This window comes from Blennius ocellaris (assembly GCF_963422515.1).
Source record: "Blennius ocellaris genome assembly, chromosome: 8".
NCBI classification, from domain to species: Eukaryota; Metazoa; Chordata; class Actinopteri; order Blenniiformes; family Blenniidae; genus Blennius; species Blennius ocellaris.
The window spans coordinates 18,487,673-18,503,246 of record NC_137657.1 but is presented as its reverse complement, the minus strand read 5'-3'; the positions used below and the strand labels follow the sequence as shown (position 1 = coordinate 18,503,246).

At 39.8% G+C, this 15,574-nt stretch overlaps 1 protein-coding gene across 2 annotated transcripts in view; it reads left to right on the top strand.

Annotated features, from left to right (window-relative positions):
• LOC308133495 (RNA-binding motif, single-stranded-interacting protein 3-like) overlaps positions 1-15,574 on the top strand; it is a 121,280-nt gene that overhangs the window by 50,323 nt on the left and 55,383 nt on the right. For both annotated transcript variants that reach the window (XM_080500891.1, XM_080500890.1), the window contains exon 4: positions 5,881-5,972. In XM_080500891.1, coding sequence (XP_080357017.1) covers positions 5,881-5,972 — 92 coding nt within the window. The remainder of the gene's footprint in view (positions 1-5,880; positions 5,973-15,574) is intronic.

Genomic DNA, 15,574 nt, shown 5'->3' with positions numbered 1-15,574 from the left:
AATATATGTAACAAGGACAGATTTCTTTCTATGAACTAGGCAACGATGCTAAACCATGAGATACATATGAAACTGTCAGAAAATAAATAAATAAATACAACCATCCCACACATAACTTGTTAACTACTTTATAATTGAACAATTTATATTTTGTACCTACTAATAGTTGTATTGGAGGTTTTAATAACAATGATAGGAAAGTCAGTATTCACTTAATAATTGCACCTTTGTGTGTGATCTTGGCTTTAGAATTAAAAGGGTGAATCTCGCGCTTTGGGAATAAGTGTTGGTGGGTAAATATACACAAATTGTGACGAGATAAATTGATTCCTCTGCCAATGATAAACCCAGAATCCTAATAAATGCATCTGCAGTGACATTCTGAAGCTGTAACATGATGCTCACAATTACATTTTGTAAACCGGATTCACTTAGAAGAGCTAATATCAAACATGCATGGCAATATAAACTATGAACTAGTCCACTCTTAATACTCACAAATTGAGTGGATGCACACGACTGGAGACAGGAGTCGCATGTAAAATTACAAGCAACAGGTTGACGCAAAGAATCAGAAATGAAAGGAGAATCAGAAATAAAAAAGGCAAGTTCACAGACTCCTAAACAGGAATGTACAATTGGGTGGGGGCGGGTGGCATAATCCATTTGTCCTTGGCTTTAAGTATAGATTACAAGTTTTAAGCTACGGAGCTTGCTGTGTTTCATGGAAAAAAAATATGTTTACTGCAATTCATAGGTTACATGTTTAAAGGTCTTTTTTTTCTATCTGGACTTTCCATCAATATGTTTACCTCCTTTTCTCGCTCCAAAATAATTAAACTGCCATCTTGAAGAAGACGCTAAACCTTTAGCTGCATGAAAGTCTGAGTGAAAGCCTTCAAAACTCTCTGCTCTTCCCATTTTTGTGTTTCAAAGCAAGGGTGTAAGTTTGGTCAGTGTCTTGTCTGCATCGGTTTTTGGCTTTGAACTCTGGATGTATTCCAGACAGTACTTTTAGGAATATTGAACATTACAGAGGCTGTTTCAAAATACCATCATTGTACATTCACGTATAAACGAATGCTTTTGATTTAATGCACACACGACTCGTAATGCAACAGCTGCTGCAGTTGGAGCATAGGTGATTTTTAGAGGCTGTGGCCCTCATCAGCAAGCTCACTGCTTGTGTTGTGGACCTCATACATCTCGTAGCCAGTTGTTAACTCACAATGAAGGAGTTTCATTATCAGTCGGCCATTAGAGTGCCTTACAACCGGATAAGTGTTCGTTTGATTGCAAAGGCATTCAGTGGGGACAAGATAAGTGCTTAGCGTGACTAAGAGAGTACAAATTGGCACAGAGTTCTCTTGGAAAGGGAGGGATGGATGGGTGTAGGCACTGAGGGTGGAGGGATGGGGTAAAAATAACCTGGGGCTGACAGAAAAGGAAGGGGGCCCTTTGTAACTAATGATTTAGCAGCCAGCCTTTTCTTTTCATGAAGATTTTGCAGATACAGAGAGAGCTCGAGGTGTGTAAACAAAGGGACAGGTAGATAAATAAAGTCTGGAAAAATAGTTGGGAATCAATTTGCATACATGGGAAAACCTTGTGATCCCAATTTCTGTGTTGTTTTTCCTTATTTAAGCGCTTGAAAAATTCATGCCTCTTGCTGGAACAGAGTAAATATATTAATGGTGCGCACCATGAAATGAAGTGGACTATTTTTAGAAGAATTGTTTAATTAAATGAACAAAGAAAGCCCAACTTTGGCTTCAATCGCTGCAATAATACGAAGAATTGTCTGCTTTGGAACGTGCTTGCTGTTCAATACACTGACAGCTTTCTAGTTAGTAGTGCGGGACCTCCGAGGGAGGGAGAGGACACACAGCACAGGGTGGAGGGAGGGAGAGGGCACACAGCACAGGGTGGAGGGAGTGAGAGGAAACCACTTTAGATTGTAAAGGATTTCCATTTCCCAAAGACAAGCACCCTCCCTCTCACTGTCTCCATGTCTCCTGCATGTATGCTCCTTATACAGACACGCGCGCACGTAGAACCAGCTTTGCCTCCCTCCCTCCCTCTTCCCCCTTCCATCTTTCCACCACCACCATATTTCTCTTCTGCTCTGCCTTTCCTTTTCCCTCTGTACTCCGTTCGCTTATTCTAATGGCCCAAGGCCAGGAACCCTGGGAGTTTAGGAGATTGGATAGGATCTAGTGGTGTCTGTGTGTGTGTGTGTGTGTGTGTGTGTGTGTGTGTGTGTGTGTGTGTGTGTGTGTGTGTGTGTGTGTGTGTGTGTGTGTGTGTGTGTGTGTGTGTGTGTGTGTGTGTGTGTGTGTGTGTGTGTGTGTGTGTGTGCACGTGCGCTCATGTTTATCTGTGCATCCATCTGTGTCCATGAACGCATATGTGTGTATTTACATATGGTCTTCATAAGAAATGTTATTTATTTTTTTCATTCATGAGAGGAATATTTGTCAGGCTTGACTGAGCAAGATGAATTTTCATTTCTGTTTCATCATAAGGCCACAGATGGGAGTAACAGGGCACAAATGAGCAGACTTATGTAGTTCAGGATATTATTTTCCCTCTTCCCTCTCTGGAAATGTCCTTATCATCATGCCCAGAGATACAAACGTTTACATTTGCATGAGTCGAGGACCTGAAAGGGTAGCGGTTTAGTGTTACAGGCTATTGAAAATTTACTAATTAGCCAAGATGTGTGGTGTGGTGATTGGTGAAGGCAGGCATCTGCTCAACACCTCAGCAAACATTCAGCACACTGAAGCGTCCTTGAGCAAGACAATGAATCCCTGCCAGCTTCAGGGCTGTGTTCTGTCACAGACACTTGACCCGTGACCTTCCCTCAAGAGAGGGGCAAATACGTTTTCAGAAAACACAGACCTCTGCTTGAGTGATGAATGAACTAAAAGCAGATGGCACATTCTCTTCAAGGCTGATGTTTTGTCACACCAAACTAGTCAGTGAGATGAGCACTTGGAGGAAAAAAATGCTGCTATCATTCATGGCCAGAGAAGAGTGAATGGTGCCTGGTGATAGGTGCGATGCATCTTTTGTGGCTGAGCTGACACTCATCTGAGCCACGGGTATAAAATACATACAGTCTCAGATGAGAACTAACTTAAAGGTGCGAGGAGGAGCGAGATTGCTTGCCAGTGTCTTCCAGCGGCTCAATATTTTATTTAGAGAACATGTTCAAGGCTTCTGAGACATGGACTCAATTTGCTGGTTGTGTAATACTTAGGACACGTTTAATATGAGCTGCGAAGTTGATCAGTAAATCAATGCAAGCAGAGCAGATCCAGGAAGTGGCTCCTGGTTACATTCCAGATTGAAGTCTCGTCCTTTAGTATGATTGCATTAGACCTGCAGAATCAGCCGATTACACCTGAGTGCTGTGTTTTCACTCCTCACGCTCCTGTTTGTGCCATAAATTACAGCACTTGCTATTGACTGATTTACTCACTGTGTTCAACTAAAAGCACGTAAAGTATACTAAAGTATTGCAATACATTTTGATATAAATTGTTTGCATATCCATGGAAAAATAATATGGTAATTGGTATTCTATACAAATAGAATTGTGTTAAAGGACGAGAGCAGGATACGTTTAGCGGCATTGTGCAATCCCAATCAAAAAACTATGATGATTCTGATGATGCCTCTCCTTCCTCCTTCTTCCTCCTCCTCCTCATTTTTGTAATTAGTGGTAGTCGTAGTAATGGTATGATCTGACACGCACACGCCCACACACGCGCGCGCACACATCCATAAGACACTTAATAACAGAAGGCCTGCTACCTACTCTCTTACTACTCTAAATTTAGTCTTAAAAATGTAAAGATTAATGATTTGAAATGTTTTATGTTAAGATTTGGTAAGCGACTTCAGACATGAGTCACTCATATACCTAAAAAGCCACATAGGGTATAGTTTTTGCCCTTAAAATACAGTTTTTTATCTATAAGTTGCTCTCTTGAAGTCATAGAGTGTGAAGATGAAACTAACTGAATTGAGTGTGAGTTGTGTTTGGTGTTTTCTTTCCTCACTCATTACACCGACGGTCTGTAGATAGACAAACACCCATTAGTTAGTGTGAGTTGTGAAAGTTTTCAAATTTTCCTGGAATAAAATGAAAGCTTTACACCACACTGCTGATGAATGCTAGATGTGCATTTTCAATTAGTGGAACTGTTTGTGAAGTGGTCCTAATGAGATAGATATAGATTAGGTACAGAGACAGTGACTCCTTGTTTACGCTGTGCATATGCCCAGATTTGAATATATTTATGACATTTTTTTCCTCCATATCTACATACTTGTCTGAGTCTGTTTGTTACAGTAACTAATGTCGGCGCATCATGTGAATGTGTACAACTGTAAGAACTATGTATGTTTGTGCAACCCTGATTTGGCTAAATTATGGGTTTCTCATTAGCAGCAGTATAAATATGTGTGGTGCCATGTAGCTCTTGCTGTGAAAGCAGTTTGCTGCCTTTGAACAATAAAAAAGTAAAAAAATAAAAATCATCTGCTTATCAGCAAAGCAGAGTGTGTCTGCAAATCTGGGAGAAGACAGATGTTATAAAAGTGTGTGAGTGCGTGTGTGCGTGTGTGCGTGTGTGTGTGTGTGTGTGTGTGTGCGCGTGCGAGCGCGATGCCCTCATTTGTAGCATGTTTACATTTAGGACTTAATAAATGCAGGTTTTGAAATGTGGATCATTTAATTGTGTGTTAGCATGCAGCCCATTCAAATCTACAGACAATGTTTCAGAGCTGTTGTGCTGCCATGATCTGATGTTGTTATTGACATTTTCATTAGTTTTTCATAGAGGCAAAGCTACTTCTCAGCTTTGTGCATGTGCAGCAAACATAGACCTAAATTGTTTTTGTGGTATCAAGTTAAGCAGCTTTGTCTACACTTCGAACTTAGATGTAAATCAAATCCCACAGTATGGCCGATGAATAAAAAGTAGGAGAGTGAAAAGATTTCAAATACTTTTCCTTGACACTGTATGTGTGCACAGACCTTTTGTACGTGACGGCTTCCTGTTGGTCCCACCCTGGATCTCAAAACCCTCAGCCTGATAGATATACTTTTTCCCACAGACACACACACACGCAACCAGGAACATACATTGATGGGGATCTTATTGCAATAAAATCGACTTGAAGTCTATCTTGTTGTGTCTTTATTTCTTTAAACTGGGCTCTGAATCACTTTAATCGCTGCATTAAATGTAGAGCATTCTTCTTAACGTCAATAGTGCAGAGCCATTCAGTATTGAGCACCACTATAGGACTATATGTACTGACAGATTTAGTGCAGTACAGGGCCAAAATGACCTCCCATGCAATACAGTGGGATATTGAATGTCAGACAATAGCAAGGCAGGAGAGTTTATATTTAATGCTGAGGATTTTTCAAATATCAAAACTCGGTGCATGTACATCTATAGACCATGTATTGTTTGAGTGGTCATTGGAGAAACTGAAATCATAAACGTGAACTCGTATCATTCAGAAAAAGTCACCATGTACAAAATACTCAAACAATCCAAAGCTGTACTGTCATAACACCCATTTTTTTTCCATTTCCTGTGCGAAAAACACATTCAATTGTGAATTAGAAGCTTTTATTAAATACATGACCTGACTTCATATTGACACATTTATTAGATTTATGCAGCATTGAAAACAAAACATTTCTTATTGAAATTAGCACGGTTCTTGCTTCCTAATATTCACAATACTGCCGAATTCAATTTTTTTTTCACTTGCCTATCTCCCCTCCCTTTTACACAACACTATTTTCCCCATCATTTACTACTTCTCTGTTTCCTTTGTTGCTGTGTACAGGCTATGGCTTTGTGGACTTTGACAGCCCTGCAGCAGCCCAGAAGGCTGTAGCCTCGCTCAAAGCCAGCGGAGTGCAAGCACAGATGGCGAAGGTAAGGCCCACCCTGCCAAGCTCTCTCTCTCTCTCTCTCTCTCTCTCTCTCTCTCTCTCTCTCTCTCTCTCTCTCTCTCTCTCTCTCTCTCGTCTGATTAACTTAGTGGTTTTGTTTGGCTTTCTTGAGGCAGCTGTGAAACCCTGAAGAAAGTTGATGGTGATAAACTGTGAATGTTACTGTTTCTCGGTGGTCATATTCATTCACGGTATGCAACTCAAGAAGATTCACACGGATTTTTCATAATTTTCATTGTAACAACTGTGGTTTTCTCGAGATTATATTATGAATATATGTTATGAAATAGAGCAGTACATTGAGGAGGAAGTCATTTTTTGCATGAGGACTGTACACCGCTGTCGTGTTCTGCCTTCGACCCTCGCAGCAGGAAGATTCAAGTTAGATTTCTAACTCTGAATGGGTTTCTAGCTTCCTTCCACAGTACTAAGACATCCACATGAGCTTATGCAGTTACTCTGAATTGCTTGTATGTCTGTTATACTGTGTGTCTATGTCAGTCCCCTCTCTCCCCCTAAGTTGAGTTTGGCCAGTATATACAACAAATGATATCTGATACATCACATCGTGTATGTCTGAACGGCACTATGCCACAACATGTGGGCCCCACCAGCACGATCAAATTGTCCTTCGTTGCCTCTGAAAGACAGACACTGAATAGCCTGCTTTTTTCTTTCCGATTCATTAAAGCTGTATCGCTGCATACTTCCTTTTATAAATGAGAGAGGAGTGCAATTAAAATGGGCCAGTCTTCAGGCACCAGGAGCATCCCATTGAATTAAATAGCAGCAAGCCTCAGAGCCACCTTTGCCATGCTCTTCTATTAAACCTCTTTTCATTAGGCTTCCATCTCTTATTTTGTTCCTGACGGCCTGGGGGTGCAGGGTGAGGGTATTTGGAGGAGCTCTGTTGATGTGTTTAGCTGTTATTATAGAAAGAAGAACCCTCGACTCCTTGGAGATTAAGTTTTCCGGAGGGATGGAGCTGAGGGCAAGGAGTCAATTCTAAATGAAATTACACAGACTTCTTACTGTTTCATGAACTATTTGTTCAGGGAACTACTGCTGCTGTTTTCCTCCCTAACACCACACAATCCATGAGTTAGAATAAGATACTCTACGAAACACGGAAGTATGATGTCTGACCCAGGCCTTTAACATTTTGCAGTATGGATGAATTGATTTGATGAAATCTTAGTTTTAATTGGACAGGCTGAGACAAATGTGTCTGAGTGAAAGTTTTACCACAGCATTCCCCTCATCACAGCACACTGAGATTTTGTAGGTTATCCAGGACAGAAAGCTTTTGTTCTTCGATCTAATCCACAAGACAGTTGGGAGCTTTTGAACCAACGACATCAGTAAGGTGACAGCAAAGGAGGGGAAAAGGTGGTGTGAAAGACAGAGTGGCTCGAAGTTGTTGCTGCACTGAACTGACACTGAAACCGGCAGAGCCGGTGGGGAACTGAAAAGACTGTACGTGTGTTATTTGTCTTAGCTTCTCTATTAGGAGAAATTCAACTAAACATAACACAAGCTCACTTTTAATGTCCCTACCTGTAATACTTCACTTATTGTTTAGTTAAAGTGATGAAAGTGGTTACGTATTTCTGTGTTTTTCATAAATGCCTTTCAGTACACTTGATGACTCTTTACTTTTACTACTTTTTTTCTACTCTTTATAATCTTAAAATTGTTAAATTTATTGTTATAAGCTCTCTGTGTTTAAAACTAGTTGGAACAGCGTAAGGCAACGTTTCAATAAGTGGTCCTCAAACATTTTGAAACAATCTCAGTATTGTGTTGCTGTCTTACTCATCACATTTATAGTTGACTTGATGTTAACTAATCCATATTACATACTGTATAATGTATCATGTTTCACTTGAAAATCTATCTATATATTTTATAACAGTATTTTTTTCAATAAGAAGTAAGATTTACTGGTTGTATTTGGGTTTTATCAGTGCTTTTACTTCTCTCAATCTTTTCTTTTGCACTGCTATCTGTACTTAAGCACTACCTCGTTGTAATGATGCTAAACCCAGAGAGAGTTTTGCTTTATTTGCAGATGCGCACAGATGTATGAAGGTAACCATGTGTTTTTCCAACACATCATTTTCTTTTGCTTTATAAAGTTTTATCCAGCTGGCAGGAAGCACAGAAACATGTTTACGACATTCCACTTCACAGAAAAATGCACAAAGCCCACATCTATGGCCTTGTATATTGCAAACAGTTTTGCGGTGAACTGAAGGGCAAGTGTTTGCATCTTTCAGTTTAGCTTTTGTGACATTCTACCACACATGGGCTGTTTCGGTTTTGCTCAAGGTACCAAAAGCAAATGACTGCATCAAGGTGCTCATCTCAAGATCTGTGTCAATAATAACAACACACCCTTCACAAATGCTCCATTTGTGAAGGCAGAAATAGTAGAGAGGGAAGCCGAAACGCTTTAATCAGTAGTTAAATTCAACTCTTACTTGACTCTCACGTGTTTAATCTGTTTGTGGAGCTGACTTGGAACTTAGTAGATTTCTTTTTTAAACTTAGAAAAGAGAAACACAAACAGCATTCATCTGCAAAGGAGAGATGGAATCTGTGGTTTGTTGAAGTTTCTCTGAAAAGAAAATACATATTTTGACAAATGTTGAAACCAAAACCAGTAAATTTCAAGAATGAGCAAGAACATTTAAAGGATGGATGGATTTGGACAGAATTAGATTGAAATAATTATTTGCGGTCAGACATTTGGATAAACAATACATTTGTATTTAGAACCAACAGCAAGCACACACCTTCCTGAAGCCCTTCAACATGCAGAAAATAAAGGTTTTCCACTAAAGTGGATTTGACCACATCACATTTTGAAACATGTCAATATATTTTACAGCATCTTGGATTGTTGTAAGGATATCATTGTGGCTAAAAAAAAAGTTGAAAGCATTGAATCTGGTGGCCAGCAACAAATTTAAATATCAATATTAATAATGTGTATTAATTGACAGGCTATCGAACAGGCTGCAGAGATAAAACATCTCAACCTCGTACTTCAACCAGAATGTTTGGATTGTGAGCTGGGTTGCAAAAGCAAACTTATATAGATTTAGATATATCAGATACTGTCTCTCATTTCATGTTCAGATTTTTTTCACAGTACAATAAGGAAACCTCTCAAGATGATATACAATTGACAAACTAAAGTTGTGGACAGGAACCCAATCAGATCACACCACTTCCATGTTCTTCAGTAAACAAAATATGTTAAGTTTTAATAAGTTCCTGACACCTGTAATCACATGTGGGTTTCTCAGGTGACTTTATTGCTCCTCAGGTTCAAGTTCAGCAACGCGTGAACCATCTTAAAGTTCCCCTGTGTGTAAAACCTTATTAAGAGCTTCAAAAAAACAACAACAAACATACACACATGGACTGTTAATTTAAAAAAAACAACCAAATCTTAAATTCTTGATCGTAATCAACAAAAACCCCAAGAAAAGAATAAAAAGTGTGGGAAATATCTCAAAACCATCATCCTGCATCACAGGTCGTGTGAGTAATGTAGAGGGTTAGTGTGGCTCCAGAGGCTTAAGTCAGGGCAGGACGTTTGTAAGAGCTTAAAATACCAGCAGGTAGGATGAAACAGCTGTATCTCATCGTGTGGGCTGCCTGAAAAAAAAAAAAAAAAAAAAGATTTGGCTGCCAACCTCAAAGTTGCCCACGATTAGAGCAACTTCCTGACATTATCCATGAATTAATTAGAGCACAGTTGCAGTCAGATTAGACTGCTGTTGTGTATACAGTGTAACTGCATTCACAGGGAGAGACCTTTATCCATTAAACCCCGCTGCTCGCTCTGACATCTTTGTGCAGGTGTGGGTTTTCGGTTGTGAAATAAACAAGACGAGATAAAAATATAGCGAGCCGGGTTGTGCGTGCATGTGCGCGTGTGTGTGTGTCTTGTGCTCGCTTCCTCAGTCTTCTTGGTAATTACTGTTGACCCGAAAGATGATTACTGCTACAGCTGTACTCCCACTGCCGATCCCTCACAAGCTCAATCAGTTTTTCTGTCTCTCCGCCTCAATCTCACTTTCTCTCTGGATTATTGTCTCGTTCTGTTGAATTCTTCTCACATTCAGCGCAGATGATCATGGCTCTCTTTTCACTCACCTTTAAAACTTCCACCTTGTCCACCTTTGATTTAACTTTGAGTGTTTTACTCGTAAAGATTAGTTTTTGTAGTGCACTCTGCATGATTCGTCAGAAGGTTTTCCATTACGTCTATATTTCACCTTGCTTACGTGACTCACTGAAGAACCTCCTGGGATGTATTTGTGCGTGTGAAATGTACCCGAAGTCTTGTAGAAGCAAACATCAGTAAGTCCATTCAGTGATTATGGAAATACTCTGCATTAAAATTCACATCATATGAGAGCATTTCAGTACCTTTTAAATGTTAAAGCACAGAATCTATTGTGCTTATGGGTGTGTGTGTGTGTGTGTGTGTGTGTGTGTGTGTGTGTGTGTGTGTGTGTGTGTGTGTGTGTGTGTGTGTGTGTGTGTGTGTGTGTGTGTGTGTGTGTGTGTGTGTGTTTACAATAACAGTTTTACAGGACCAAGGTCACTATGCTAATTAGAGAGATGGCACCACTGGCGGGGACACTTCACACCTCCCTCCATTCTTGTCTTCCTTTCTTTTTCTCCCCTCCACTTTGTCCTTGGTACCTCCTGTCTTTCCCTCCACCACCGAAGCATCTCTCTCTCAATTTTTTATTTTTTTTTTACCACCTTACCCTCTACCTTTTTTTTTTTGGCTTAGTTGACACCCCCCACACACCCCCCACCCCCACAGACACACACACACATACACAATATTCCTGCTTTCTCAATTATTTGCATACCTTTTTTCTGTGCATGTGTGTGTAGCAGGTGCTGCAATCCCTCCTCCGGAGTCATTAGTTACAGGGTTGAGTGAGGACAGAATGAAGGAGAGAGAAAGGGGGTGTGTGTGTGTGTGTGGGGGGGGGGGGGGGTTCAGCGTGGAAGGCTCAGTGTGATGAGAACACACACACACACACTCATAGTGTATTGCATGACTTGTTTAATGACCTTTCTTTCTTTCTTTCTTTCTTTCTTTCTTTCTTTCTTTCTTTCTTTCTTTCTTTCTTTCTTTCTTTCTTTCTTTTTTTCTTTCTTTCTTTCTTTCATGAGATGAAAGCCAGAAGCCGGATGTTCTCTGGACTCAGTTTACTCATGTAAACTCTCTGTGTGTGTGTGTGTGTGTGTGTGTGTGTGTGTGTGTGTGTGTGTGTGTGTGTGTGTGTGTGTGTGTGTGTGTGTGTGTGTGTGTGTGTGTGTGTGTGTGTGTGTGTGTGTGTGTGTGTGTGTGTGTGTGTGGCAGCTGAGGTTAGTGATGGGAAACGGAGAACAACTGCGCCGACTGAGACATAAAATAAAGATGAGCGCAGACAAAAACACATACACAAGACGACATGAGCATTTCTCTCTTTCCCTCTCTGCTCTCAGCTTGTCTATCATTCCCATCCATTTTATTCTTGAAACTGTGGCACCTTCTTTTTTTCCTCCTTTGCGCTTTTTCCTCTTTCATTTGTTCGTGCCAAAGTATTTTTATGTTTTGCTTTTTTGATGTATTCAGGGTTTTTTTTTTTTTATCTTCCCTTTGCGTTTCTCATGCAGATATAATACGCCTCCATCCTTTCATAACCAAACTGTGGAGTTTGGATTGTGCTATGCCGTCTACGAGGCAGACAAACCTCTTGTCGCAGGAGTCGCACTATTGTTGCCGTGGAGATTCTTTGACTTTATTTGTGAAATCTGACCTAACTGATCTCATACGTAATTATCCATGTACATCACATCTTAATAATGCACAACTGTGACAGAGACTTTGTATTTCTCAGCTCCCACTTTGTTGGCAAGCCTTTTTCCGGACAGTTTAACAGGCATGTGAGCTAAATAGAATTAGAAGTGTCTATTTTTGTGCAGTGAAATACATGCCGCATTTGATGGTGACAGGATTTTATTTTTCAGAAGGGAACAAATCAATTTTTGTGAAAGCAGCTGGTGTTGCTAGAATACACCATCAATTTCCTGGCGTGTCTCTGATTGTCATACCATGCGGCGTACAAATGTTGATGCAAGACGTTCCTTTCCCCTTAAACAAAACCACACGCAGCATGTCAGTTGTTAGCTATTCAAGCTGTCTGTCAAGCAGATTTGGGAGAAAACTCTGATGCTGTCATATTTTCTATTCCAGGCAGAAAGTGGGAGCTAACAAGCTTGACTGACTAGCTTTCATTCAGAAAGTAAATACGGTTAATCAAGATTCCTAACATTAGCAACGATCACCACAAGTTGTTTTGTGTTTATGACAATGTGTAATTTTCCACCTACTTCGCAATCAGTGCACTCAACCCACATTGTACAAAGAAGACAATGAAGAATGTTGTTTTGTGGACTCACTGAGCACTGTGCTCATCATCATGTGACTTAAATCACACAGGCTTACATACCGTGCAATCAAGAACTTCAGCAATTGCATGGATTCAAAAAAATAAAGAAACACTGCATTTAGATCTGTTGGCATTTCAGCCACTTCATACATGCTTGGATGTGTGTATGATTTTTGTTTGTTTTTTAATTACATGCCCTATAGGATCTTCTCCATTGTCAAAAAAACCATTAAGCATCATCTGAAATCAAAAGTGGCAGGGACACAGTCCAACCTTGCAAGTAATGTTGATGACTAGTAATGACTGCTTATTTGCACACTGTTGGTTGGTGCTTTGTCACAATGGATTATCCAACTGCCATCAAATCCCAGTCTGTGCCCTCTCAAACACCTCAGAAAGTAAATATTGACCCAATTCATCACCAGCCACTAATCTCAACATAAAGGTTGGATCATCCTAGATCTGTTCACAAACATTTTTGCAGGTGGAGTGTCGGGTTCAAAGTAAATTTGCAGACGTGCACGCTGTCACAAAACAGATAACAGTGGCTTTTCTGTTGATTGCAGTGTCACTCTGCAAACCAACAGAGCATCCTTCTTTATATAGATGTGCACATCTTTGTTTCTTTGTATTTGTACTATTTTTCATTTTAAAGAAAAAGTATATTAGGATTAAAATTCTTAATAACTACAGTAGAGTTTTTACCTTGTCAAAGGAAAGCATGTATGTCATTTACATGACCTGATTATATAGCTTAAATTTGGATGATTGCAGTACTGACTTTCTGACTTTTTCTTACTTCAGATATCATTTGACTATAGTTTCACACCACCATGAAGCCTTAGAATGTGATACAGTTATCATTACTCCCATATGTGCTCACACTATCATGACAGCCCGTCACCCTGCAACCAACACTCACAGTTTTTGACACAATCCTTTCACACTGAGCTTTTATGACAACTTTGAAAATGAGGAAATGGCAGGAAAACATGTCCGAGTCGTTTATGCTGTTTTCTCACTGAGCTGCCCTACTTGTTTGTCAAAGGACGGATAATTATGACAAGGTTGCTGGTTTGGCATGGATGTGCTTTCATTGTGTTTTTGGGGAGAGGCAGTAAAGACCAATCCTCAGAAAAGTCAGCGCTTGCTTTCCATGTGCCAAATTTTTTGATTAGACCTTAATGTGGAAGTGTGTTAGTGCTAATAACACAAACAGGAGAGTTCAGTGAGCATCTCCAACATGAACATTTATTTCTGGATAACACTGATCAGGAATAATAAAAGTTTCGTAGATTTATAAATATGTGTATATTGTGTACTCTAATTTTTTTCTACATTCACCACAGTACCAACAACATTGCTTTAGTAGTATTTGGCTGTTGACTGTCTTTTCTCTTTCTCTGGTGCTCCATGCTTGGGAACGGTTCAAAGCGGTGACATTGCAGGATACAGATAATGAATCATTCTGAGTTCTAAAGTGGAGGACAGCAGTGTGTTTTTGTTAGTTCTGACCACCTTCGCCCCAATGAATGCTGGAGAACAATGAACAGCAGCACGCAATAACAGACAGTAGTGGGAGGGATCCTAGTGAACACAGCCCGATCGAATTAAATGCAATTTGGCCTGAGTGTGCACAACCATCAGCTGCTCTGCAATCATATTAACCCTGCATTACCATCTCTGTGCTGGGCGTATGAGCCTCTTTATGCTAGTGAGCATGGAGGGTGTTAGTAGGGAGAGTGATGGAGGAGTTAAATGGATAAGTGGGAAGAGAAAAGGAAGAGATGGATGAGAGAAAGAGTGACTGAAAGAGGAAGGGAGCTGGAGAAGAGAATGAAGATGAATAGAGCTGTTTTGGTGATTAATGTTCCTCTGTTGCATTGCTAATGAAACAATATTTCTCAGCATTAGTGAAATCATGATCATTTCTGTTGACACTGGATATTTTATTTTGCTTTGTGAGCTTGTGTATCATGAGATCAACAGGGAATACAAACCAATGACTGACGCCACACCGTGATCACAATGAAAATCTAAATGAGTGATATAAGTAATCTTGAAGTTTATTGCCAGAAAAATTACGAAAATGACAGAAGCCTTACAGTTTCCCTAAATGTCCCATTTTTTTCCCATCAGTATGGTAGTTGAATAGTGTAAAGTGGCATATACAGTATATAATTAAAAAAAGAAAAGTGATTTAATTTCTGCTCCTGGCAAATGATTCCCCCTTGTCTCTGCAGTTCTACTCTACTACTCGAGGATATCAGCTTGTTGTTTGGAAGAAGTAATGTGTAGCTAGCCTGAAGCAACAAACTGTAGCTTAAGTGATATTCAGCCAAATACCATCCATCCAAACGGTCCCCACTCATAAATACTTCATGCGACGTGTTCATTAAACAGAGTCATTTCAGTACATGAAGACTGAGTCCAGCCCTCTGAGATGCCAAAGCAGACACACAAAAATGAGGCTGACAAACAGTCACTCTGGCAGACTCCAAAAGGGGCACAGAGGAATTTGTAAAAACTGTCATATCTATCAGAATATAATGGCTTTTTATTTGTTAGCTTCTTTTCACCTAATGGCATTTAGACTTGCATTAAAGGAAGTCTCTGCATAGCACACTATAATATTACATAGCTTAACTACCCTTTTCTGAAGGACTATCTCCTCCTCTGCATTGTTTTTATTGTGAGTGCTCGCTTTGCACTGATGCCTGTATATGAACTTGTGCATTTTTGCACTCTTTCTCTTGAACCTGAAAACAACTTTTTAAGTTATCATTATACATGGACAGTGACAATCAAGGGCTTGAAATTGCATTGAAATTCATTTTATAGGATCACAAAGCCTGTTAGAAATCATGTTTAAATGCCGTGTAGTACCTTTTGAATTCCCACACCAGATGATCACACAGACACACAAATTAGCAAACCACATGTTTTTTTTTTCTTTTTTCTGTATGATGGTCCCTGGCTGTTAATTTAAATCACTGAGTTTTAGCTTTTTATCTCTTTGTGGCTATAAGATGTGGGAATCTCTGCGGGCAGCAGCAATTAACACACCATGAATTCTGCAGTTTCTTACATCATGGCTGAGAGCAAAAATAGA